This window comes from Alosa alosa, chromosome 22, assembly GCF_017589495.1.
Source record: "Alosa alosa isolate M-15738 ecotype Scorff River chromosome 22, AALO_Geno_1.1, whole genome shotgun sequence".
NCBI classification, from domain to species: domain Eukaryota; kingdom Metazoa; phylum Chordata; class Actinopteri; order Clupeiformes; family Clupeidae; genus Alosa; species Alosa alosa.
In genome coordinates, this window is record NC_063210.1 from 10,665,273 (window position 1) to 10,692,797 (window position 27,525).

The following is a 27,525-nucleotide window of genomic DNA, read 5'->3' on the forward strand; positions in this document are numbered from 1 at the left end:
TTTGCAGTCCTGGAAAAAGTAACAGAACATACAGATAGAGGAGTCAAGATCAGCCTGGAAGGCCGATCATTTATCTTTGAAAAAAAAAAAAGTTTAAAGACAAGATCTGTGTTATGATTGGCTGGCAACTCAATTCAACTTCTGGAAATGCAGTCGTGGCCTTCACCTGCTGCACTCTTGATTCCATAAGCAGACGCCGGTGACGACCAGTGCTTGCTTCTAATACATTCCCAAACCAACGCCGCTAATAGGCAGGCTCTAACATGTACCCACACTATCCCCCAAGCAAACAGCCATGTGCTCTACATGCTCTGAGTGCAGGAACCTGATTCACCCCGTTACGGTTGCAACCACAACAGATAAAAATCATTCTTAGTATATACCTCTTTGGTGAGGCAACATTGGATTATGCAAGGTCTTGAATGGCATCGTAATTGTTTTGCAGTGATTAAGCCTCTAAATGCTGTTTTTACATCACACACACGCGGCATCTGCTCATGTGCATGGTCTGCTTTGTGCTGGACTGTCAAGTTGTAATAGCTGAGGCATTCCAGCCATCCCATAAAATAAAAGCAAAGGGGGTGTTCAAGAACATTGCCAGTTTGACGCATTTTCAGACAATGCCCTCTTTTATTTTCTCTTTAAAGAAAAGCATACGGAATTCAGTTTACCGAGAGCCAGTTGGAAATATTAAATTACCCCCCTCTTTTTTTAAACATTGACCTTATTTGGGTGGTGGTGGTGGGTTGGGGGGGGGCTGACAAGACTGCCGGTCCTCCTTAAAAGGCAATAAGAGAGAAAACCAGTGAGGTATTTGGGCCACGTGACCTCTCCTCATCTTATTGGCTGCCGTCCCTTGAGTGGCACAGCTCCCATAAACCCAAATTAGACCAAATTTAAGTTCTCCCCTCTTTTTCTCCCTCTCCTTATGTGATAGGCAGTCTCTCAGGAGGTCTGCAAACCCGCAAAGGAGTTTGGGATGTTGGACGGGGGATGGCTTTAGGAGTGTTTTGGGGAAGAGGAGGGGAGAAGGAGGAGGAGGATTAGGGTATGCCATATCTTAGTGTCTGAGAAAAAAGGGAAACCGTCGCCCTCTTTGTTTGAAATGCCCCACTCTGTTGGCTTCTGACCTTCAACGGGAACCCTGGGCACTCCAGGTCAATCACTGACTACAAAGAGTGTTTACGGAGACGCGTGTTTATCTTCAACGTGAGCCCATGACTAAACGAATAAAAGACGAGGGCCAAAAAAAGCCAAGCCGCGATCAAGAGACGGATCTCTTGGTGCATTAGCAAAGCATGAGAGAAGGGGCCTTTCTCGCCGCTGTGCAAGAGACATAGTTTTGCACTTGGTGCTGGCCTAATAAGGCAGGATCGGTGTAGCCTCTCTAGTGGGTACTATCCTCTGTGAGCCTCATTGGCGCTGTCTGATCATTCCTAGAAAGGCTCTGGTTGAGCGCCACTCGACTCACCGCATGCCTTTAAAAGGAGAAGTGGGGAGAGAGAGAGAGAGAGAGAGAGAGAGAGAGAGAGAGAGAGAGAGAGGGAGAGAGAGAGAGAGAGAGAGAGAGAGAGAGAGAGAGAAAGAAAGAAAGAAAGAAAGAAAGAAAGAAAGAAAGAGAGAGCGAATAGAGGGAGAGAGAAAGGATGAGTGGCAAGACTGACAAGTAGGGATGGCTTAAGAGAAGAGGGGGGGTGAATAGAGAGAAAAAGAGACTGGATATGTTGAAAGATAGATAGATAAAGAGCGTGTGGGGATGATGGAGGAAGAGAGAAATATGCAGAGGGGAAAAAACACAGAGGGATATGGGTGGAGGGAGCAGGGATGGAAAGACACACACAGAGCCAAGCTGGGAACGGCGAAAGCAGGATAGACCCTCTGACCTCCCTGGGCTTAGGAACAGAGGGACTGATATGTGAACAAACACTAGGATGAACAGAGAGAGAGAAAGAGAGAGAGAGGGAGAGATGAACTGAGAAAGGGAGAGAGGGAGCTAGAGAAAAGAGTGATGGATAGATGGAGTGATGTATAGAAAGATGGGTAGGGAGATGGGGAGAGAGAGATGGATAGTAAGAGATGAGAGCAATAGAGAGAGATGAGAGAGAGCAGGAAAACAAAAATAGAGTGAGAGAGAGCACTAGAGAAGTGAAGCACTGAAGGACAGGGGGAAAGAGATGTTCAGAAAACTGTCCCTGTGTTCTGAGCTGAGGAACATAGAGTGAGAGTGGAAGAGAGATGGAAAGAGGGGGAAGTGAAGACACAATGAAGGTGTGAAGTAAGGAATAATGGCCGCCGAGGTGTCCTGTTATACGGAATTAATGGACGAGGGCGAGAGGCAAAGAACTCCCCGACGCGCAGCGGAGTTGCCTCCACCAGAGTCCCCCACCAAATTCCGTATAGCAGGACACCTCGAAGGCCGTTATCCCGCTTATCACCCGGTTGCCACTATAGGCAATAGTCATGCCTTTATAGCACGCAAAGGAAACAAGCGGTTCCATTTAAAAAGAAGCCGACTTGTTTGTCTCTATAACAGAGATAGCATAGACAGTTAGCTTGTTGCTTAGCCTGCTTCCTGGCTTAACCGTCGTCTTACTATGGTTGGTTTAGTTACCAATCAAGCATTTTTTTTTTTTACCAGATCTACTTCATAGGTGTTGCGTTATTCAGAATTAATAGCCACCCCACCAACGAATCAGAAAAGAGTATTGGTTCTATCCGGGTGATGATAGACAAATAACAGAGTGATTTTGAAGGCCCCCCAATCCACACACCTCCTCTCCGGGCTGAGGGGCGTCTCCTGACCCTCTGGGCTATGCGCCCTGCTCCTCTTCTCCGCCTTGCGCGCCTCCGCCTCAAGGCGGCGTGAGCGCGGCGTGTCGTGCAGCCCGCGGTGGTGGTGATGGTGGTGGAGGCCGCGGCCGGCCCCGGGCTCGCCGGCGGCCGGGTGGCTGTCGCTGCTGGCCACCGTGCTGCCGCTGGCGTCCGAGTCCAGCGAGCTCATGGAGCCGCTGATGTGCGAGCCGTTGGACAGCAGGCTGCTGCCCGACGGGAAGGGGTCGCTGGGCGCCGGGGAGAGGCAGCGTGGGATGCCCCCGCCGACGCTGCCGAAGCTGTGGCGGCTGGACGAGCTGCCCGTGGGCGACAGGAGCTCGTGGGAGGGTACCGCCGCCGGGGGGAACGGACTCCGGTCCATTTCGTCACCATTCACGGAGCCCTGGTCTGAACTGCGACTGACCGATGACCCCTCGCCTGTGGAAGGACACATTACCATCAATCCCTCAACAACTTAGAACACAATCAGGAGAAAATCTGATTTTTTATATATATATATATATATATATATATATATATATATATATATATATATATATATATATATATATAATCTGACATGTTTCACTTTGACATTACTGTAGTCGTAACCTGCCACTTATATCAGTAAAGTAAATCATCAATAAAGTACTTTTACCATCCATCAATCCATCTACTAATAGCAGCTATTACATACGCCTTTAAAAAAAGGGATAAACTGCACATGGCTCACTACCAAGAACTAGTTTCCAAGAATAAGGGCAGGCCAGCCTGTCTTGCCTATACATGTCAGGTCTCACACACCTATACCAACCAGCATATAGGGCTGGGCGATATATCGGTATTACGACTACGACCGATATATTTTTGAAAACGATATGTAGTTGAGACAATATCGTAATACCGGTATTATGTCAAATAATGGGCCATTTTATCAAAGCCACTTGCTCTTCGGTGTTCAGACCATTCAGATAGCCGCAGCTCTGCTCAACTGTGCCCCTTGCGTGTGCACGTTCTCCCTCGCAGCACTACAAACTTTCAAACATGACGGAGACCGAGTCAGATTTTGTTTACATTGATCAGAGGGTGCTGATGCCTATTCCGTCAGCACATCAAGACCGAGAATTCTCGTTTTGAAATCAAAATTCCATTGGAGCTCCAAGCGGTTTTGTACACGCAGATTTAAGTTACAACACTGTTTAAAGCTCTTTGAATGACAGTAAAATGTCATTTTTGGCACATAGCCTAAAAAATTTAAATTCACTGATGAATGCTTGCGTTTAGCGATATACAGTAGCAGATCTAAAGTCCTCAGGGAGACAACCTACACGCTGACTTAATTAAAAGAATATGCACGCGGGGACTCGCGAGCAGTTAGGGGCATTATTTTGTATGATTCCTGAAACCCCATTCAATTGTGCATAGGGATAACATGCAAAAATGAACGCATACAAAACGACGGTAGCGTCTATCACACTCTTGATGAGTGACTCAGTTACGTTGTTTAAGTAGCCTAATTGTTTGAAACTATTTTTGTTGTTGATAGCAACATGTCTAGGCCATCATTGGCTACATTTGCTTGTCATCTAGGCCCTATCAAACCCTTACGGGTAAAAAAACTGCATTGTGGGACAAAACTATTTATTTTTATTTTTGTGCCCAAAATATTGCATTGTGCAGTACAATGTAGGCCTGCGTTGTCAGTCAGGGTCAACTTTTGGCCTTTTGTTATTTGCACAGCTTTATCAGAGCAACTGTAGCCTATGCCTATTGTAGGCCTATGTTATTGTTTACACTTTTTTGCACAGCTGTGTTAGAGCAGTCTGAAATCATTAGGGCCGAAGGGCGCAAGGCCCTATTGTTTTTGTAAGGATTATTATTATTATTATTATTATTATTATTATATTAACTTGGCGAAATTATTAATTTGAATACCCTTCCACATAAACAATAAATGTGTCATAATTCACCATGCATGGCTTGAAATGTTTTAAATTTCACAGGTCATTGAAAACCATGTTAATGATAATACTCACATGCCCATAATGCATGTTTGGCATAGCGCCACCAACTGGCAACAGAAAGAATGACAATTATACTGATGTCATATGATCAATTTGAACATACTCCTCCTAGACGGTTTGTCAGATTCATATAAGTTATATATTTGATATGATTTTAATATCTCACCACATAAACAGGAAATGTGTCATAAATCACAGTGCATTGAATGAATGGTCTGAAACTTCTCAGGTTAATAGATATCATGATTATGATGATATCCAGACACCCAATGGGCCTGCCTGGCATAGTTCCACCACAGTCTGGCCAAGCAGGAAATGCGCTAGAAATGGACAATGCCTTAAGTGATTGATCTGAAACTTTATAAAATATCACATATCATTATTGTAATGATGTTCACATTCATAATTCACAGGCCTAGCATAGCGCCACCATCTGGCCAAGCAGGAAATGTGCCAGAAATGCTCTATGCTTTGAATAAATGTTCTGAAACTTCTCATGTTAATAGATATTATGATTATGATGATATCCAGACACCCAATGGGCCTGCCTGGCATAGCGCCACCACCTGGTCAAGCAGGAAATGTGCCAGAAATGGACAATGCCTTAAGTGATTGATCTGAAAGTTTACAAAAAATTTGGATATCATTATTGTGATGATATTAACATGTGTAATTTCCATGCCTAACATAACACAACCATCTGGCCAACCAAAAAGTGTATCAGAAATGTACTTTGCTTAAAATGAATGGTCTGAAATTTCTCAGGTTAATATATATCATGATTATGATGACACCCAATGGGCCTGCCTTTGCATTGCGCCGCCACCTGGCCAAGCAAGTACATGTGGCAGAAAATAAAATACAAAAACAAATAACACACGCATCAAATATGTACATTTCACAAATGCACCACGTCGGTGCTTTGTTGGAATCCGACATGTCACAGGTTGCGGCCCGCAGGTGCTCGGGCCCGCCATTGCCACTTGCGGCTATATTTCTAATTAAAGCTGGTTGAGTGAATACGAAACACTTAGCTCTTTCTGTTTAAAATATCGATATATATCGTATATCGCCAATCAGCTCCAAAATATATTGGGATATCAGTTTTGGTCCATATCGCCCAGCCCTACTCCTTGTGCAGTTAAATATTTACAAACAGGTATGTGCTGTGTAGCCTACTTTTTTCTTATTTGCACAGTATGCCAATTGGTTTATTATATTGGCTTTTAACGGTAGCCTATGTTTTGTGTTACCTTTACTGTTTTCTTGTTGTAAAGCTGTAGGCCTGTGTTGCCAATCAGGGGCGACCGAATATTGTTATTTTGCACAGCCCTCAGAGCAACTGTATGCCTATATTTTATTATATGTATATGTTATTGTTTACACTTTTTTGCACAGCTCTGTTAGATCAGTCTGAAATGAATATAATTAAAACCGGCTGTGTTGTCATAATTGTTGTGTTGAGTGAATATATGAAGCACTTCGCTCTTTCTGTTTGAAATATCAATATCGTATCGATATCGTATATCGCCAATCAGCCCCAAAATATCGGGATATCGGTTTTGGTCCATATCGCCCAGCCCTACAAGCATACACCTGTTCTTCTTAAGACCCCTTACCTGCCGAGGGTGACCCCAGGGGCGCCATGTCGGGGGACGACCACACCTGGCCCACGTCGGCCTCGCGGCTCTGCAGCTCCTCCTGCCAGATGATGGAGCTGGAGTCCGGAACCTTCTCCGCCTCGGGGATCCCAGAGCCAGTCACGGCCACTTTGGCCGGACCGGGTTCCTGAGGACAACCACAAGGACAAACATTTGTTTACATTTGGGCTAAAGGTCATTCAGATGTTGGGAAATGATGAGGGTAGCAGTGGCAGTAAATTGTATCCACAAACACTGTTTCCCTTCACTATAATGTCAAACATTCCAGACAAACTCGATTTGAAAAAACATTTTTACTGATACCATCAAATTTGACAAGACCATTTAAAAAAAAAAATAAAAAAAAAAAAAAAGATATATAGCATGAAAACAGCTGTGCAACCAATAAACAATCATGAGTGAGAAAGACCAGAGAGCAAGCATTCATTAGTTGGCACACCAGATGTGGGTATTACGTAGTAGCTTGAATATCAAACTCTTATCGCCAACACAAACTATTTGAGGTATTCTCAACCCTGCGAACCAACAGGGAACAGCCCTCAGCAGACACAGCTTGAGTTTGATTGCAACACCAGTGTGTGTTTGTGTGTGTGTGTGTGTGTGTGTGCAGCTGGAATGGCAGCTGCGGCCCTGGCTCCAACCTGGGACGTGGCCGGCTCCACCTTGCGCTTCTTCTTCTGGTTTTGCTTGTTGGTTCTTGGGTAGACCACCAGCTGCTCGCTCCATCTGTTAAAACATGGCAGAGGGGGCACACAGAGATGAATCCTAACCCCACGCCTGCCCGCCCGCCTGTCGGTCTGCAGCAGGACTCTACTGGACATTACTTTTGACTTGAGTGACTGCTGTTGCTTTTCCATTGTGTCATTGTTTCACACAGTCAGCTCACCAAGAAGCCCAATACTACTCAAGTAGATCAGGTGATCAATTATGGCGATAACAATATCAAAGGGTTTTATTTCTAATCAGCCCCTGAAGTACTGAATAATACACAGCCTGGCCTTTCTAATACACAAAACTGATTTCAACAGGATGGAGAATGCCTGGTCTTGCAGTTTTATATTAGATTAGCAGATGCACAATCAACGCTAATGTCCTTGCTCAGGTTACAAATAGGGCAGCATGTGGGATAGCTACTTCTCATTTGAATATAGGGTTGCGTACAACATGTAAGTACACAGACATTGCCCTTATTTCTTTCTCAGACGTCTACGTTTCAGAAACTAAGGTGAGCTACAGGCTTCCTGTTCTAAGGACTGCAGGTTTGCGCTAACGTCCATACCCATTGATAATCTCCTTGTTGTCTCCGCGGATGAAGTACTCCTGCTCCGGTGTGATGATGCACAGGGCATTCTTCTGGCCAGTCTTGGGCTCGGCATCGATTACGTCAGTGCAGAGGTTCATGTTGACCGTGCCTTGAGGCAGTGTGCTGGGCTGCAAAAGGTCAGTAGCAAAACAAAGCTATTAGTCAGCCACTGGACTCATAGAGGCCCATTAGCAATGGAGATATGATATTGCCTGCCTAAGCTGTAGTTTGACAATGCTATGTTTTGGAAATGTTTTGGGGCGTGACTGGGTTTTGGCCGCCTCGTTGAAAGTTAATTGGCCAATTAAAGAAATTGACCAGCACAGTGAGAGGACAGTTGTCTGATTTCTCAACGCTCACTGACAGAAAGGTTACTCTCAGACAAATAGACAATGCACAAGGGCTGACCACAGTGTTTAGAGCAGGGCAGTCATAAAGCTCTGTTTTGACATGTCCAGAACTGGTGCTCTATAAACCTGTTGCCCTTTGAAAAGGTCATGTCAGGAAAAAGAAAGTGTGTACTAAGAAAGCAAACAAACAAACAAACACTGTGGCATCCAAGCAAAGAGAAGACTTCTAATGGGGGAAACTCACACAAACAACCACAAATAAAACTAAAGGGCATTATTTCCTATTAAATTAAAGAAAGCTCTGTGATGTTCATGTCTTTAATGCGTGCATATGGATGGATGTGTGTGTGTTTGAGAGAGAGAGAGCGTGTGTGTGTGTGTGTGTGTGTGTGTGTGTGTTTTTCAAGTGTCCTGAAGCAATCTTATCTGCCCCTACTGTAAGGTCACTCGGCGGTTATCAAAAATTCGCCATGGCAACAGGCGAAATCCTTTCGGTTCCAGGGCTCGCCAGCTGAATGGAGGAGGTGACAGCATAGAAAGCCAGGACTAAGCCTCTTTTGTGAGTGTAGGCAAGCAGGGGGGCACACTGTGTATATGTGAGGGGAAAGGGAGAGAGTGTGTGTGTGTGTGTGTGTGTGTGTGTGTGAGCGTGCATACGTGGGGGTGGGTTTAGGGGCTGGGCCGACGTGGCTGTGCCTTTGCGCTCTAACGCAAAGGGAGCGCCTGAATGTGTGTGTGAGTGTGAGAGACAGAGAGAGAGACAGAGACAGAGAGAGGAGAGAGAGGGAGAGAGAGAGCTTTCCACATTCCTCGGCAACAAAGAAGCAGACAAAAAAAGAAAAAAGAAAAACCCCTCTCGGAACGGCACATGTAAAATAACAAATCCCGCTCGGGGGCATCCGACTCCCGACCATCAGGCTCCCACGACCCGTGAACCAGATCAGAAAACCCCAGCGAGCCGTCCCACTGAAAGTTCCACTTTCTTGACTTTTTCCTCACTCATAAAGCTCATGAATCAAAGCCAAGCAAACAACACGGCCATTGGTCAATGCCTATGTCCATCATCCGTGCTATTGGGAGGGAGTATTATTCATGACCACGGCCACATCTCGTATTCTTGCCAACACACCAGAAAGGCCCCAGTGTGCCCGACAGGACCCTGCAGTGTTTCTCTTTCTCTCCTTTGCTTTCTCTTTTTCTTGTCTGTTATCAGACTTCTGATGGCTGCAGATGTAAAACAGGTGCTGCTGCCCACTTCCCCACCACCATCACCCCCTCAAACTCAACCCCCCCCCCCCCCTTTTATGGCCTTTTTAAGTGATCCTGCTTTATTAAAAGCTCCCAGTAAACCCCAGGGACGGCCAAATATGGCAATTACAGTGTGTCACAGTTATAAATTCCAGCAGGACTCTGTTTCTGTTGCGTTGCGCGAGAAAGAGAGAGGAGGCTGCTGGGAAGAGGGGAGAGGAAGGCTGGATGGGTAATCAGACACCGGGGGATTGGTGTGTGTGTGTGTGTGTGTGTGTGTGTGTGTGTGTGTGTTAGTACAGTGCAGTGGACAAAGAGTTTCACATCACTCTGTACACCCCGACATGAAACCAGCCAGAGGAAGGGAGACATCTTCCCCTTGCCAGAATAGCATCAGGCGTTCAATGCTTAGCTCCACTCTGTCTAATGGGCCTCACATATCATAACATTGCAAGTGTGTGTGTGTGTGTGTGTGTGTACAGTAAATGGTGTGTAAACGGCACTTTGCCTGGTCTTACTTCTGAGCGAGAGTGAGCAGATAACACAAGTGAATCAGTCCCTCGTAACAATCTCACAGACCACATATGGACATGCAGTAGGCCACATACCAAAGTTCTGCTCCAATTTACAGAGCTCTTTGGACTTTCTAAAGGGGGGAGTCAATTCAAGGGCTCACAGATAAGGCCTACAGATATGCACATGTACATATGGGTGGCCACTAATCTATTACACTGTGGGAGGAGGGACAAAAATGGATAAGCTTACTGTTTACTAGCACTCTAGGACACCCACCTCCACAGTCACTACCAGGGTATTGTATGAGGTCATTTTTTATTTTTCCCACAGAACTGGAGCCAGAGCGACAGATATGACAGTCAGAGGGAAAGAGAGAGAGAGTAAGAGAAAGAGAGAGAGAGAGGTAGAAAGAGAAAGAGTGAGAGTGAGAGAAGGAGGAGGGAGATAGGAGTCTGGGTGCACAGAACGTGCACTGGCAGTCACACAAAGGATCCCTTCTGCCAAGTCTGTCATTCATACGTTTCAGATTATCATGGATCTCATTTCCCAACATGGGATCGAATCTTATACCTCTGCACTGCCTGAAAACGAAGTCTCTTTTTAGAGTTTTGTTCTATTTTTACACTGATGGGAGATATTACATGTTACCACAGTAGAACAGCTTAATGTAGCAGCAAGTTAGTTCATGAAAGTTTCAGAGTTAAATAATTATTTTCTCTAACAGATACAATGTGATAACTATTTAACTACTAACTGTTAACGATAAAATGGGGAAAAGCGATTGTGATTTTCCTCCCATTGGCTTTTCATAAAATTCAGCAAATTACTCAAAAACTAGCTGTCTGCTCACTCTATGTTTGTACACAGTCGTGGGTTCCGTACGAGAGGAAACATAGTGGCTCGGCCCAACCCATAAACAATCCCAGCCAATCAACAACACAGTTCTTCAAGAGCACAGAAGATTTTGATTGGCTGTTGAGCTCAAATAACACCAACCAAACCAAAACTGAACAGCAAGCTCTGCCTTTAATTCCCCATATACATTACAACACATGACGCCAGTATGAGTTCCTCTAGTTGCAATGTGCAGAAAGTAGTGGTGATATTCTTCAGAGCTGTGACAAAGAATAAAGGTGTCATGGACATGACGCTGAACCAATCAAACATGAACTAGAGAGGGCATATTGAACTGAAAAACCTGTTATGAGAAGCCATCTTACTTAAAGACTGACTTTCCAAAAAAAAAAAAGCCAGTGGCAAGACGAGTCAGACGCCACATCACCCGATACATATTATAGGCCATACATGTGCCTGAACATGCAGTGGCCTCAATCAAAAATATGCAGGGGGGGGGAAGGACTGCTTTCTCCAGCATCTCCCCTCCCACATTGGCAGTCCCAAACTATTTCAGGGCAATAAAAAAAGCTCCAAGCTCCATAATTTGATTCAACACCTGGCAACTTCACCAACCTCAGGGAGGCTTCTGGAAGCCGCCTCAGCTTCGCTCCCAAGCCTGCCTAACTGTCTCCCGTGCAATCAGGAGCAGAAGCTGTTTTTCTTTCATGGCGGTGCAGAAGCCCTGGCTGCCGTTCCTTCTTCCACTAAGTTTGATTATTTGTTATCCTTTGGTGTTCTTTTTATTCCCCTTGTTCTATCCCAGGTCTGGTTACAGAAATAGGTATTGTGGTAAGTGGGGGGGTGGAATGTAAACCTTTTGGACATATTTGACATTTTCATGTGGTTTCTGGGGGGGCTTATCCTCTCTGGCTATAGCGCCCTCACTGACGGCGGCTGCTTAAGTTTCACCAAATATGGGCATATTGAAGGAATGCTGCTCCACTCTCGGACTCCGTGCTCGGAGCATCTCCTTCGGACGGCGGAAACAGCGCCGCATGGGCCTCAGAGGCGACGCGCATCTCACGCATTAAGAGTTCCAACAAGCCCTGGGTAATCGGCTCAATTTCAGCCGGAGGCTTTTTTTTTGGTTGTTGTTATGTTTCGGGGGCTGTTAGAAGAATCCGATGGGAAGTTTTGTTTTCACATGTATGAATTAACATTTCTTCCTCCTTCTGTTGGAGTTTATTTTATTTCCTATGAAATTATAATTCCAACATAATTCATGCTTAAGTGTTTAGATTTGGTCAGAATGGAAACCCAACGATCTCTCAATTGAGCAGCTATGCGACTTCTTTCAGGCCAAGCACTGCTCGTTGATGCTTGTTTTTCCCCTCTCTCTCTCTAGAAATCAAACGATTCCTTCTGCCAAATCAGGGTAAAGCAAATCAATTCAGAAAGTAAGGCAAATCCATTTAGCTGCTTTGATACCTGTTTTTGCTGGGAGTCATGCGTGTTGCTGTCTATTCAATTCTCCTGTTGGCAATGGTTGAAACCATCGCCTACTAATCTCGTAAAAAGAGAACAGTGCCACCTCTATTACTGTTGCAAACAACAGCGTGCGAGGAGTTTGGGAGTTTCTCAAACCTCAGACACACACAACTTCCTCCAATGCATTAGTGCTCCACCTCAGGAGCATAACTTATCCCCCCACAAACCCATCAACTAAATAAGAAAGCCGTCTCGCAGCGTCTCTCCCACTCCAGGTCATTCTGTTATCTTTCACAGCGATCCCAATTCAGCCAGCTCTCAGAGGAGCCTCGCCGCAACCTGCAAACGATGTTTTAATTTCAGCTCTTCAGACTATGGAGGTGCTCCGAGAGACAACGTTTTTTTTCTTTTTTTTTTTCTCTCTCTCGTTCTCTCTTTTCCCTGACCTAATTTCCAGGCCTCCCTGAGACTTCCTTTCAGCAGATGAAAAGAGGCCGAGAAAGACAATGAGGTCTGACAGCATTCTCATGGCCCAACAATGGGAGGAAAAGCCGTATTGCTCTGAAGTGGTGACGGCTAAAGCCAGCTCCTGCCACACGCTGGAAATCACCTCAATCTGCACGTGGCCTTCACTCTACCTTCCCGGAGATATGATATAAAAAAACAATACCAAAAAAAAAAGGGCGAACTCTACTCTGCAAACCTGATGGAATCTCTCTGGCATCTTGCATGTGCAATGTGCGCGCTTTTGACATGGTGCGGACTAGCCGAGCTGAAGTTCACATTAAGACACTAATAAGGTGATGGGAGTGAACGGGAGGGAGAGAGAAGAGCATATTTATCTGGACGCTTCTGCAGCCGCGGGGGCCCTCTCGAGAAAGCTCTTCCGTCTTCCTGACAGGCAGTCAGCGTGTGGGCCTCACTGTTTACATACAAATGGCCTAATCTCCAGGCCGATCAAGCGGCTAATTTGGTCGCCCGTGTCGCATTCCAGCGAGACGGACAGTCCAGACCAAGAGCCCATTAACTCCAGTGCTTTGGTGACGTTCTGCTCGCCGCCTACACGTTGCCATCTCGCTCAGTTGCTCGCCTGCCTTCCCTTCCCCCCCATTACGTCTCTCTGAACTTGTTTGTGGCTTTGAAGTGTCTGCTTACTACTGAGGCGGAGCGACTTGAATGTCATGTGTGGATCTTTTTTTTCCTGTTCAAATGGCATTTTGAAGTGGCCAGCCCGGGTTCATGGCCAGTTTTGCCTTGTTATGTAAACACAAATGACGCAGTTTGAGTCCAACTCTTTCTCAGTTGAGGAAATATACAAATGTTCTCCAAAGAGAGTATAAAAAATATTATAGCTAAGGACATTTGATAAAAAAAAAAACAATTAACCCAGTTTTAAACACCCACAGACCATGGAAACAGCTCTTACCGATTCGTCCAATGCAAAGCGTAGGCAGCCATGTTCGTAGAGTACAAAGAACCGCCGCTGCCATTTCTGCAATCAAATGAGAAGAGTTCAAGCATAATTAAATCAGACTACAACATTCCTCATGTGGTTGACCCCTTCTTCCAGATAAACGTCATCTGTTTCAAGCAAAGACCACTATAGGGTTTGGGTGTTACAGTTAACTACTTTGCAGTTCATTATACGAGACATTTTCCCAAAATCCCTTTGTTACACTTTTAATAGCGTAGGCAATGCATCACTGTGCATTTTGCTCATGAATCACATGTACAGACTGCACAATGCATCAAGTGCATGAAAAAACGTGCAATGCTCCTTCCCCCATTTCTTACTGTACTAGATTCTCCTGAACCCCCACCCCCATCTTACCCGTGATCTTTGCATAGGATTGTCAAAGTCCGTTCCCTCTGGAGCCAAACACAGCCAGCCTCCATATATAGGTTTGGCCTGGAAAAGAGTGAGAGAGAGAAAGACAGTAAATTAGGCAATGATTAAAACTGTGCACCAGCTTTGAGAGAGACGCACTTTGGCAACCAGATGTCGAACGCATTTCTCTCCCCCATAAGGTTTTAATAAGGGAGGGTGTTCAGTTTAGTTTCCTCTGTAATATTTGGTCTACTTTGCTCTCTGTGTATACTGATAAAACAGACTTTATTTGGTGAGGAGAGTGGCTGGAGTCAACACTGTTTCATTCCAACAGAAACACAGTCACAGTTTGATTGAAGTGGCATTCGCTCACGATGACAAGCCCAGGAAAATGACATGGTCAAAGCTGTTGTTGAGGTTTTTTCTTTTGTTGTCAGGAAAGATGAAAAGGCTCATAGTGAGACTTGAGAAGAGCAAGGCAGGTTTCCCTCCCACTGTTTGCACTTCATAAAAGCTCACGATGACCTAAATGTATGTCTCTGGCCTGCAGCAGTCACTGAACCTGTAAGACTATTTCGCCCAAGGGGTTGAGGAAGCGTCTCACCTGCCTTCACGACAGGCAATTTACAACCACAGGGCCGCCAACTAAGTGACAGTCAATAACACCTTCATTTTCCTCCTGCTGCCGCTAGTCCATCAAGAATTGATTTACTTCTCTCTACAGCATAAAAAAAAAACGAAACCGGCAAAGAAATGTGGGAGTAAGGGAAAACCTTGCATGAGAACAGAGCAGCCTGGCCTGCAAAATATTAACCTTAACAACGCATTATTGCACAGTGGTTCAATGGTTCATCTTGCAAAAATGTCAGTGCTAGTCATTCAACTGGTGACGGCAGCGGCAAGGAGGAACTCAACGTGTAAGCAATAAAGAGGCTTCTTATTGCTCATCAGCAAGTGGAAAACATCAAATCCATGGATAACACCAGTGATCACCCTCCAGTTTATGACCGTGCGCACACCTGAAAAGCTTTACGATTCAAAACCCCTCATAGATTTTGGCCGATGAACTAATTTTCTCCAGGCCTCATTCTCTAAATGGCGCGGGTGGAAGGTCGGATGGAGTAAAGAAGAAAAAAAAAATAGCTACAGAAAAACAAAACAAAAACACAGCTGGTCCCATAGCATGTGGTGCTGCGGAGCCAGTGGAGCCAGGAGAGGTCCGCCACGCCCTGCTCTTCCTCCACACATTGAGGGCCGGCTTCCTCTCTGACAGAACTCCAGTAACCCCGTGGCCCTCCAGTCGGCATCGGGTTTAACTTCCAATTTCCTCCCGGGCCGAGGCTCATGGGAGGGGGGTGGGGGAGATTGGCGGTGGAGGACTGAAAGAAAAAGGGCGCAGGCCGGTCCCGCCGGTCCCGCTTTAACCCAGCATCCACCTCACCTCTGGATGCACTCAACTCACAAGGCCTTCGGTTAGCGTGTACGCACGCGCACACACACACTCACACACACACACACACACACACACACAAACACACAAACACACAGCCCTTCCCCCTTTTCCCCAAATGTCCCATGTCCCGCGTCCCGCGTCCTGACCCCTCCCTGTCCCTGCCAAAGTCAGAGCAGACGCTTCAGAAGTGGGAGTGACCTCTGAGAAACTCTTGCTTCGGTTTCCCAACCCAAACTTCCTTTCACAAGACCCCCCACCCCCCTTTACACACGCACACACGCACACGCACAGCTGACTCCCTCTGCTTCAAACCTAAGAGAGCATAGACAAAGAAAGTAGTTACAGAAGTTGAATGACAGGGTCTCTGGATTTTTAGGAGAATAAGCGAGAGGCAGCTTACAACTCATGGAGTCTCTTACCTACTGAAAAGTTCAAAACAACAACAAAACAGGAGTTGCTCAAAGTTGCTCTGCAACAATTCCAGCCTATAATGTAGAAGTAAGGCAGGGTGACTTCTTTAAACATGAGTCAAAGCCCAGATCCATTTCAGCATTTTGCTGTGGGATCTTCTACATAAAGAGGTAGTCTGCCTGTATTAATAACCAAACTACAGGACTTCCCAAAACACCAGGGCAAACTGGTAGCACTAATCAGATATAATTAGAGCATAATTTCTATGGAACAGTGATTGATTGCCACCCATTCCCATTTGATTTAATTGTGCATTCCTTCATCACAGAGTATTATGCAAGTACCTGCATGTGTATCTGATGGCCAATGGGCATCAACCCATTATTCATTGATCCAATCTTGAATCAAAGATCAATATCTTCCTACTGAATAAGCTTAGGCAGAGCATGGAGCATGTGCCACTCATCCAGTAAATTCTCACTGTTGTGAAAAAGGAGTCAGTATAAGCCCAGGATGTGAGCTCATCAGCAGCTTGCAGATTTCCAGCCTTTGGACTTGCTGCCAATCATGTAGGTCAACTGGAAGGTTTGTTTTCCCTAATTCAGCATATTAGACTGCTTACACGCATGAACTAGAGTAAAAACTAAAATGATTCCATCCACCATAATGTTACTGAGTACTACAGTTTTCCTAATGGCCATGTGTGTGTGTGTGTGTGTTTAAATCCAACTATTAGGCCTTCCAGCTTGTCTCAGGACATGAAATCATCCCAAGTGTTCCTCCACTGGGTATTTGTAGCACTGATTGGTGCATTAGTATATAACTGTATACAATTTTCAATCGATCAATTTCCATCAGTGCACTTCTGAAGTCCTCATTGTGGAAACTGAAGTTAAGACCCTAATGCAAAGACCATAATGCAAACCACCAAACGCAGCTTGTGCTCTGCAGTCAATGTTTCCAAGCCTTAAAGTGAACTTTTACTTTGTCCTAGTGGGATTATCTGGTGATGCAATCCATTAGGTGACTCATGAGGTAGCACAGGGAAAGGGTTAACTGGTGCTAATCACACACAGCACACCAACCCACGCAAGTGTATATGGGAGGATGCTGACGTTGCTGTTCAGACCTTAAGCCATGTTCAAAAGAGCCATCTGCTCCAATAGCATGGGAGCAATTAAAAAACGACAGAGTTCGCTTGGCCTAGGAAGCCAACCCCTGGGCTCACAACTTTTATGTGTTTTGGAGAGAGAATGGGGTTAATGTTTGTCATTGTGGCTATTAAAATCGACCCCCCTGCAAGGGTTGATACTTCACATGAAGTTTTCCAAGGCGTGCCGTGGAATTCTGAAAGTGCTTCTTCATGGCAGACGTGCAGCGTAGGATTATGTACAGATAATTAGAGAACACGATGACGGCAGATGCATACGTCCAGAAAGTGGAACGTCCTCCGTGCACTCCTCCCTTCTCATCTGTTTAGCGATACAACCAACGCCTTTTATGAAGTTGTCCATAGTGTGACTCATCGCAACAGGTAGTGGTACTGCACTTCAGACTACTTTGAAGTGATGTCTGGAGAATATCCCAGATTTGTTGCACTACTGAAGAGCTTTGGTCAAAAGCAAAGGAAAAGAATTAAGGTCCTTAGAGGATCCAGACACAATTATCACAGTGCGCTTAGTCCATGTAGTGTTAGACATGCCATTAGGATGCCAACTAAGGGTAACGTCATCTAGACCAAAGCATTTCAAAACAAGAGAAATAAGCAAACCACTGGCAGCTCAGTACTTCACTAAGTGTTCCATTAACTAGCTTTCTTGAATGGAAACATGAAAAAGAAATAAATTCAATTATCTGAAGTTACTTAACAGAGGTCTAATTGTAGGCTTTAACAACAATCTGAAACTCATCTGAGGAATCAATGTGTTACTTAAGAGCAACAGGCCAACAGCATCATGATTGAGCACAACTTAACTTACAAAACTTCATTTACAAACTAGGAAAACAGGAAATGACCTTATTTACATACTCTAATCCAAAAGGCAGATTTAGCCAAATGGGTCAGGGGTGACTACATCTTAAATTGAGACAGATCATGGCAATTTTCCCATTAATCATCTGACTGATTAAACAGTTAGGTCAGATATTTTCATTCTGATTTAATCAATGTTTTTTGGTGCTACTGGTGTTATCAATCAAGTTTCAAATCAAATCAAGCTGCTTCTAAACTAAATGATCTGTTCACACACGCAGCCCAACTAAAATGGTACAACAGCAACATTGTCTGTAGTCTGCAATCTGAAGATACAACTGGATGCATTGCACAATTAATTCTAACTGTATAGGGTTGGACGAATCAATCTGACTTTTAACTTCCAAACGGTCTTCCAAACAGTCCATGATTGGAAACTTGTATGGATGAGTTGACTCGAGACAATTATCCTGCTATAGTGGAACGGGGCAAGAGTCGCTAACTAGTGAATAATTAAAGTCAAGTCAGTGAGACAAAACAGCCAAAGGGCTGCTGGGAACCTTCTGTAATAGCCTCAGGTGGAATTATAGCACAACGGCTCCCTTACAAACAAGTTCTCCTCACAGAAACATCTGCACTTGGTGTTTAAGGAAGGGAGTGTAAATGTCACTCTCAGGGCTCTAGTCTCTGGGTAAGTAATACCACGGGCTGTCAACTGATAATGTGGACACACAAAAAGAGGGAAAATGCTGAGTGCAGACTACTGTTGGTTTCTGAAGTCCCCTATCTGTAGAAACATTCCAATCACTTTCTCACAAAGAGTGGTGGTATTCTTGACCAAGAGAGAATAGAGCCAGATTGCAAGCCGTAGACATTACCTGACACGTTCAAACTTTCACTAAAGACATAACTTTAGGAACATGATGGCAACAATAATTTCACAAAGACTCCCTGTGTCATTCTGTATGTATGTATGTATGTGTGTGTGTGTGTGTGTGTGTGTGTGTATGTGTATGTGTGTGTAAGTGTGTGTGTGTTTAAATCCAACTATTTGGGCTACTCCTTGTTCTAGTTCAGCACTAAAACAACGACAGATTTTATATATTGACTGACAGTCATTATCAAACACACACAAACGAAGAGAAAAACAATGTTAGCTGTATATCACCTACTAATCTAATAATATCACGGCAATACAGATAACAGCAACCAATCATATTACAACAATGTGATCACTTAGATGTCTAGCTGTCAAAAACGTGGACGTGGTTTACTACTGTGCAATGCTGTAGATAAAATACAAACACCAGTACAGAGAAAAGAGATTGTCAGAAGCGTTGCATCACTGACTTAAAATACATAGGAAGTCAAAGTAGATAATGTCAGTCGATAATGGTTACATTTCGCAAAGCGGGGAGACGACAATGCTCTTGCTGATACAATGTCGCCAATCTAAGGAATAAGTGGAATACTTCACATGTAACATACGTAGACTTTGATTACAAATGATTTACCTGGTTCAGATCTTGGTCGGTCAATAGATGTAGTTCCCGGGGTTTGAAGCAGTTTTGACATTTGCTTTTATTGAAAATGTTTGCTTGGAATTTCCTACAGGGGTTCTCTTTAGCGGTGGACATCGTAGTTTTCCTTCTTGTCCGATGACTCGATATTTCACTGTTCAGATAGCCTAGATTGAATCACTCCCTTAATATCTTGTAACTAGGCTATTTATCCCATTCGTAAGAAGGGCTCTCTGATCCCATGCATGATCCAAACCACGGGGTTACTGTGATCTTCTGCTTCTTTAAAACGGAATTGCTGCAAGACTCCACTTCGGAATGTATTAATGGTTTGGTTATATTTGCCAGTAATCGATAGCTAGCCTGCAAGCTAGCTACCTTGTCTGTTATATGTTCCTTAGTTAGTCCATGGCCTGTCCCCACAAAGCCAGTAGGGAGCGATTAAATAGCTAGTTTGTAATCAATACTGTTACCAAGCAAGCAGTAAACAAAGCAATTTCACAATTCCCTATCGTGTAACACCAAGCGTTGAAATTTCAGTGTCCACAGAGAAAATAAAAGAATCCCATTTCTAAAAAGACATAACAATTGAGGTGGGGTTCCGACAATTCCAATGGTAGCAATTGCTCATTACGAAGTTTACCACCGCTTCTTCATGAGCTAGCAAGTTAACGTTAGCTCGCTAAAGAAATCTCTCCTGGTTGTTTTGCAAGGTTGTGCAGCTCCCAAATTCCGCTCCACGTTTCATTTTACTTTCCGTCGCAAAAAACTGAATACACATCGGGCAGTCCAATAGAAAGAGTCTATCAAAAAGGTATTTATCATGCTTTTTTTCTACAGCTAACTAGCTACGCTCCATGGTATCCCGTATTTTCTCCCCTTTTTTCGGGCTAGCTCTTTCCCAATGGAGGGAGGTCGCGAGCACACAGATTTGCGGCTGAAATTTCATTATATCTCGCGAGACTACTCACGAACGCCATCTTGCACATAATGACATGGGTCATGGGAGGGAGGGGGGAGTTATTTCTAAGCTTGGACTGATTCATAAGTCTAATAGATCATACTGTCAATTGGGGGGTGGAGGTAGCTTAGGTCTATGTAAAGGCTATTGTTTTCTTCCAGAATGTTAGACCTACAGGAGCAATCCAGGATCAAATAACAGCCATTATATTACATTTATTTCCATATTATGTGATTTGATTTTATGCTATTTTCAAATAATGACATGTTATTTTTCACCAAATCATATTATTTCATATTTGTTTATTTGGTGCAAAATCATGGACATATCAGGATTGTGAATTCCTAACATGTCTCTTACTGGTCAGTTGATGACATGTCTGTCTGCCCAGAAATTAACTGAGTCAGCTACAGTCTATTAAAAGAACTAGGGCTGCAATAAACTGGTGTGACTGCCTCACACTGAGGGGTTTGTGAATGGACGAGGAAGCAGGCATCAAGCTGGTTACCTAATCGAAGGCAGGAAAACAGCCTTTCCCAGTGGAGGATTACTACTTACGTACACTGTAAGTGAACTGAGTATAATCCAGCTAACAGGTGAAGATGTTGTGGCTGTGCAATAGTCTTTAATCACGTTTTAGCCTTCTTTGCTACTCTTGGTTTGCCTGGAATGTGCTTAACAAACAGGAATTTCAATCTTTTAAGAAAGGAGACTGTTTCTTTTCTTAGCAAGTATCACTTAGGCCTACAGTTATTTTCCCTTCCTGTTTTTTTTAAGAATAAGTAGAAGTAAACTTGTCTGTCTCTGTCCTTGTTTGCTCTCGACTATCCAGTGACAGTAGCCTAGGCTATCCTAGAGGTGACACACTGCACGGCATTTGAAGTTATGGCTTAGTTTAGGCCAACATATATTTAGACTCTGTCCTCAGACACACTGTACATGGCCACAGTAAAACAGTTGCTACCAGCAAGAACAAATGTTGCTCTATATATACAGGGAGAAACATAAAGAGTACTAAGGAACACTTTTCAATACTGTTTATCTAACTTCATTGTAAGCTCAACTTTTATGTACACGGTGATTTTGTGCAGAAGTTATTCAAATATTTTGAAAAGATTAGGCGAATTCCATTAGCCAAAAAAATTAAATGCACATTGTTCTAAATGGTAACAACAGAGCTCCTCAAAGCATGATGTGCTTTTTCAAGTATGTCGGAGAGATCTGTTTGTAATAGATGCATACTCATTTATTTCACAGCCACCCCCAAAATGCCAAACAGCTGTTTACACAAAGTGTGAAACACGACCCACTTCTTGTTTGTATTCATGTCATCATCCTTTTGGTGTATAGTTTTTGGGGAACTTCCTCAGTTTTCCTGTTATTTGGGCAGTCACTAATCACAATACCATGTGCACTCCACAGCATGTCAACCATACAAGAGGTTGAATTGCCTTTCCTTAGCTGTTCACAGCATATCACCCACAAAGACAGAGTTTGTTTTTTCTTTCTTTGTGTGTGTGTGTGTGTGTTTATGTAAAGGCAATTTCCCCCTCCCTCTCCTGTTAAAACTTCTTTTAGAGAATGGCTGTTCCGTCGGTGATGGTGCTACCCATGTTCGTGGTGGTGATGGCTGGCATCTATTATGTGTACAATGAGGTTATCCGGTTCATGTCCAAGTCTGTGGTGCGGAACAAAGTCGTGGTGATAACAGATGCTGTGTCAGGAATGGGAAGTGGTAATACTCTTACACATTCAATTTTCGACTGGTGTGCTACTATGTTGACATATCGATATTGTCCATTTCATAAAGCTCATACATCATGATTTTTTATAAATGGAATTGATTGATAGATACTGCCATGCAATTTACTGCATCCGCAACTTGTGCTGATGGCCTTTAAATTGTGAAGCTAACTCAGACTGTGCAAAAATGTGCTCTGCTTTTAGAAAGCGAAACCTAACCTTGGCACAAAGATTCAATTGTAACACATTCACCAGGAAAACCATTACCTTCTGTAGTGCACTGCAAACATGAAAACAATGCAGATGCCATTGTATATGGTGACGCCCTGAGGCCTCCACACTGCAGAGTGGCATTCCTGTCAATCATTTTATTGTTTATTATGGTTGCAACACTACAGACATTAAAGGAAAAGATATTTCATCACAGAACCAGTGAACCAGCACTTAGGATTGCTCAATGACAATGATTTTTGTCCTTCAAAATTATTTTGTGTGATTGTATTCATTTTCACAGTGATCCAGACAGAATGAATTCAGAATTAGTATCATATCTGCCACAATACCTGCTACATTTTGCGGCATTGTATAGAGTAATAATATGCAGCCAGTAGCTTTCCGTTGTAAATGTTTGTAGTATGAATTACCACACTACTACTTATTTAATTCCAATTTTTTTCTCCTTTATTTTTCAGAATGTGCCAGACTCCTCCATAAAGGTGGCGCAAGGCTGGTCCTATGTGGACCCAGTTGGGATAAGCTGGAGTCTCTGTACGACTCCCTGTGCAGTGGTTCAGACCCCACTCAGGTAAGAGACCTTTCGCATTTGGGAACAATGGGAAATGATGGGACTTGTGGAAAAGTGGTGGCTGCATGTATTTAAAGTAGGGCTTGTTTTCTTCTTTTGAGAGACAAAAACATGTGAATTATCCTGGCTGTACTTCCACAGTTTGGTCAAAAACACAAGTCAGAAGTGTATTTTAACAGTGTGGTTTAGATAACCTCAAAGCACTTCACCTGAGACAGACGCCACACTTGTCCTGCACACCATCAGACGGGATATCCTCTGCATGCGACACTCAGCCACTATGTCTGGACCATCCGAGGGTTCATCCCGACCCCAGTGATCCTCTCCATTCATTTTGTTTCTCGTCTCTTGCGTTCTCAAAGCTCCTCTCTCTGTCATCTCTGTCACTGTTAAAGCTTCCTCCTCCCTGGTCAACAATGGCAGGATATCCTCTCTGACAACTCTCTGTCCACTGCTCTCCACACATAGTATACGCTAATCAAATAATTTAACTTCTAAACCCACTAAATACCACTCTCTTCCTGGTCTGAAATATCGATTTATAGGCAAAAACCTAAAGGAGCCTGAATTTAAATGCTCATTTAAAAGAAAAGTGGTCAGACGGATTTAGAGGGTTTTGCATCTGAACTCTTCAACTCTCGGTCCACTGCTAACTCTCAGATGCACAGGGGACCACCAGTGATGTGTTGCACATTTGAAGGAATGTGCATGTTGAGGATGCAGGGAGAGTTAACAAAACAATATGGACCCTTTCAAGAGAGTTCCATTATCAGCATCATAATTGGCCCCACAAGACTTCCGTTTTAACATTCCATATGTTATCTTAATGCAGAGGAAGTAGATTGGGGCCCAAATAGAACGTTCAAGCATTGTTTTTGTTTTTATTGTTGAAAGGGTCTATATGGACATTCAAGGACATATCGGTTTAGGGTCCAAACTGTGAACTAATAAGCATTAAAAGCAATGTATTACATTACATTTGGCTGACACATTTTTAGCCAAAGCGACTTACATATGTCAACTATATTATTACAAGGGATTACATTGTCCCCGGAGCAACTTGGGGTTAAGTGCCTTGCTCAAGGGCACAACGGTGGAAGCCGGGAATTGAACCGACAACTTTCAGGCTACTGCACACTAGCCCAGTTCCTTAACCGCTACACTATGACCGCCCCCAATGTATGATGTACATGATATACTTGATGAGTATAACTGTGTAGCATCAAGATAAATGCTATTTTGGTTTTAATCTTATTGATCTGGGAACACATTGATAGCATTTGCCGCAACAACAGCTTTATAAAACAGATTGTGATTCATATTGTTTTTAAATTATTTTTGTGTGAAAAACATACCAGGACATGCACTACATGCTCACATTGGCTTACACAGTGATCCCCCCTCCATTTCCATCTGTGATAAGAGCACATCTGGTTTCCATCCCCGTGATGTGCGCTATCTTGTGTTTCCTGCCGCAGACCTTCACACCCAAGCTGGTGCTGCTGGACTTCAGTGATACGGCCGGCATGCAGGACTCGGCTGCCGATGTGGTGGAGTGCTATGGCTGTGTGGACATCATGATCTGCAACAGCAGCATGAAGATCAAAGCCCCCGTCCAGAACCTGTCCCTGGAGATGGACAGAAACATCATGGACATGAATTACTTTGGGCCGATCACTCTGGTAAAAGGTGAACACAAATATGAAAATGGTTTCAGAATTCCCTTAGTGTTTGCAGAAATGATAATAGTTATTTTAATGAGAAAAATAAAAATACAGTAAACATTGAAACAACTAAATATTTGAAACATCAACACATCATCTTACAAATATACTGCATGCATATCATTAACTTTAAAAGAGTTGTAATAGATTAATGGAGCTACTTTTCCTATGTGCTCTAAAAGGACACATGCATCTGTTGCATTCTAAACATAAAGGCTTGAGTAACATGCAGGTATGCCTAAGTAGGTGTTCCAGACAGCGGAAGAATGTGGCTCGCCTTTGAAATGTGGTATGGCCTCTCATTACAGGTGTGCTGCCATCGATGATCTCTAGAAGGACAGGCCACTTCCTCCTGGTGAACAGCATTCAGGGCAGACTGTCTGTCCCTTTCCGCACCTCCTGTAAGTTTGTTGGATCCTGAAAAAAAAAAAATCGATTTGAGGCTAAAGACTAGAAACCACAACACTGAAAAAGTGTGTATTTACTTACGTATGCATAACCTTCTGAGGTATTGCATTTACTGTATAAAAGAGAACAATCCAATTTGTTCTCATTCTTGATAATGGTGGTATAATGGTATTTCAGAAATGGTATTTCAGAATGTGAATTCTTCTAGCTCAAATGTAACCCAAGTTGTAAACTGAATTATAGTTCACTTACAGTATAAGATTGACAGTGCAGTATTTTAGTTCCTTGGGGGATAAATGACATATTTTTACATATGCTCACCTAAGTTGACATTTGTCCTATTAAATATTTTTCCACCCTACTATTACTAATCTCCACGCCCTGTGCTGCCAGCTTTTGATATATGGACGGCTGACTCACACATATGTTACTGCCTGACACCCTGATGCATTTTGCATTCGAGATGCTGCCTCCAAGCATGCCGTCCAGGCCTTCTTCGACTGCCTGCGGGCGGAGGTGGAGGAGTACGGCATTTCCGTCAGCACCATCAGTCACACCTACATCAACGCCTCACAGAACGGGACTGAACCCTCCTCCTCCTCTTCCTCTTCCTCGCCCTCTCCACCCTCCTCCTCCTCCATTCCTTCCAAGATTTCCAATTCCCTGCTGGCCTGTGAGTAATCTCCCTCCCCTTCGGAGCCTGCCCGTGGCTGTCTGTCGGGCACATCATCAGTTCAGCTGTTTTATTTATGCAGCCTGTTTTCACGGAGGTCACCCTCCCCACGCGCTTGCTGTACTGAAAACAATACCAGTCCGGCACGGACAGCATGTTAAACACTACAAGACATGAGATGAAACAAAACAAGGTGTTGAGCAACAGTGTTTACTCTGTGTTTGTTTTTTTTTCGAGGGAATAATTAGTTTGGCCACCTGTGTGGCTCAGCAAGAGAAGAAATGATTAGTTGTGGTGTTAAGATGAGATAACACTCACAAGGGTGGTGCCAGAGTCTTTTTTGGCGTGGCGATGCATGCCAGTTGGTAATAAGCTACTTATTGATTCAAGTCTCGCCTTGTTCTCCCTCTGTCTGCGTGCACAGACCGCGGTTGTTCAGTGCTGAATTCATTCTAGAAATGAAACTGAAACTGGAAAATATTACAGTGTTAAGTATCTGATTTACATTTCACACCGAAACAACCAACACAGTTAATTGAACAGTATCATATAGATAGAAACAATTGATAGAAACAACATATTGATAGAAACAAGTTTTGAATACCATAACTCCCTTCCCAATGTGCATGATTTTAATAAAAGCACTGTGATCATATCAGATTAATTAAAGTAGACCTAATCACGCGATTCTCCCATTTTAATTGCTGCATGTTGTTACCAGACCTTTACAGACAGCTGAATCACGGCGTGACCCCACAGGACCTGGCCAATGAGATTGTGCGGACAGTGGACTGGAAGCGGAGGGAGGTGCTGCTGGCCCACCCCATCCCCCAGCTGGCCCTCTGCCTCCGCTGCCTCCTCCCCAGCGCCTTCTTCTCCGTGGTCGCTGCCGGAGTCAAGGATGGACCCATGGCCGAGCAGCTGATGAAGTGATGGAACGGGTTAGGAAGAAGCAAGCAAGCAACTAAAGTCATGTTTTAGTATTGAGTTTTGAAGCACAAGGGCTTTGGTGTGTAGATCAGTTGAGGGAAATATGCAAAAAAAAGCCATGTAAGTGTTGTGGACAAATCTTAAATCTTTACATTCTTCTAAAAGATCTAGGCCTACAGGGTACCTTACACAACCTAAGACGTGCATTACTTATTTTAACAGACACTGAGCTGGACTAGACCACTTGTAGACTGAAAACTGAAAAGCATAATGAAATTCATGTGGTTTTATCCCAAAGTTTATGTTAATGCTGAACTTGTAGCCTATGGGGTGGTCTGTTTGAGGACTCTGCTGTATAGTTGATTTGTATCTATGTCCTGTAGATGGCGCCAGTTTCTTTGTTATAGATGACGGTAAACCTGCTGAATCACTGTTCACAGTTCAAGAGAGATTTAAACAGTGTAGTAAGGCTCTCATCAATCTGTCTGTAATCAAAATGTTTTTCAAAGTTAATTGATACTGAGCTGTTTAGTTCTTAGTGAAAATAAACGTATTTCTTAAGTGGCCATCAATACATGCATCTTGCCTTTTATTTATGAATAAAATCTAGTGCGCTAAGGGACGGTGTTCTGTCTTAACAGCAATATGATTTAAATGTTTTTTTTGTGTGTTTTTTTACCATGATTCTGTAGTAAGCACACGTGCATTCGACTACGCGCGCACACACACACACACTCTACAGGCTGTGTGAGAGGGGTATAGAAATGGGACAAAATCAATTGATCTTAATTATTTAGATGTCTTAATAGGAGAGGCCTCTCGCGTGAACAGGAAAACAGCAAAATCCCTTTCAGGACAA

The 27,525-nt window shown here is 43.7% G+C and overlaps 2 protein-coding genes across 6 annotated transcripts in view; one reads left to right on the top strand and one right to left on the bottom strand.

Moving 5' to 3' along the window:
- Positions 1-20,344, bottom strand: part of LOC125287100 (myosin phosphatase Rho interacting protein) — a 43,112-nt gene extending 22,768 nt beyond the window's left edge. For 2 of the 4 annotated variants that reach the window (XM_048232596.1, XM_048232597.1), the window contains exons 1-7: positions 19,417-20,344; positions 14,070-14,147; positions 13,665-13,730; positions 7,776-7,927; positions 7,138-7,222; positions 6,455-6,623; positions 2,772-3,249 (exon numbers count right to left, since the gene is read on the bottom strand). In XM_048232596.1, coding sequence (XP_048088553.1) covers positions 2,772-3,249; positions 6,455-6,623; positions 7,138-7,222; positions 7,776-7,927; positions 13,665-13,730; positions 14,070-14,147; positions 19,417-19,539 — 1,151 coding nt within the window. In that variant the 5' untranslated portion in view covers positions 19,540-20,344. The remainder of the gene's footprint in view (positions 1-2,771; positions 3,250-6,454; positions 6,624-7,137; positions 7,223-7,775; positions 7,928-13,664; positions 13,731-14,069; positions 14,148-19,416) is intronic. The other 2 variants (XM_048232599.1, XM_048232598.1) reach the window with 1 other exon arrangement.
- A 462-nt stretch (positions 20,345-20,806) lies between these two features.
- Positions 20,807-27,238, top strand: dhrs7cb (dehydrogenase/reductase (SDR family) member 7Cb). Of its 2 annotated transcripts, none has more exons than XM_048233316.1 (7): positions 20,807-20,948; positions 21,923-22,118; positions 22,819-22,931; positions 24,410-24,620; positions 24,964-25,056; positions 25,527-25,736; positions 26,458-27,238. In XM_048233316.1, the coding sequence occupies exons 2-7, from the start codon at positions 21,965-21,967 to the stop codon at positions 26,667-26,669; spliced, it is 993 nt and encodes a 330-aa protein (XP_048089273.1). In that variant the 5' UTR covers positions 20,807-20,948; positions 21,923-21,964; the 3' UTR covers positions 26,670-27,238. The 2 variants fall into 2 exon arrangements, with proteins under 2 accessions (XP_048089273.1, XP_048089272.1); XM_048233315.1 differs by having other exon boundaries at positions 20,810-20,948; positions 21,962-22,118.
- The last annotated feature ends 287 nt before the right edge of the window (positions 27,239-27,525 follow it).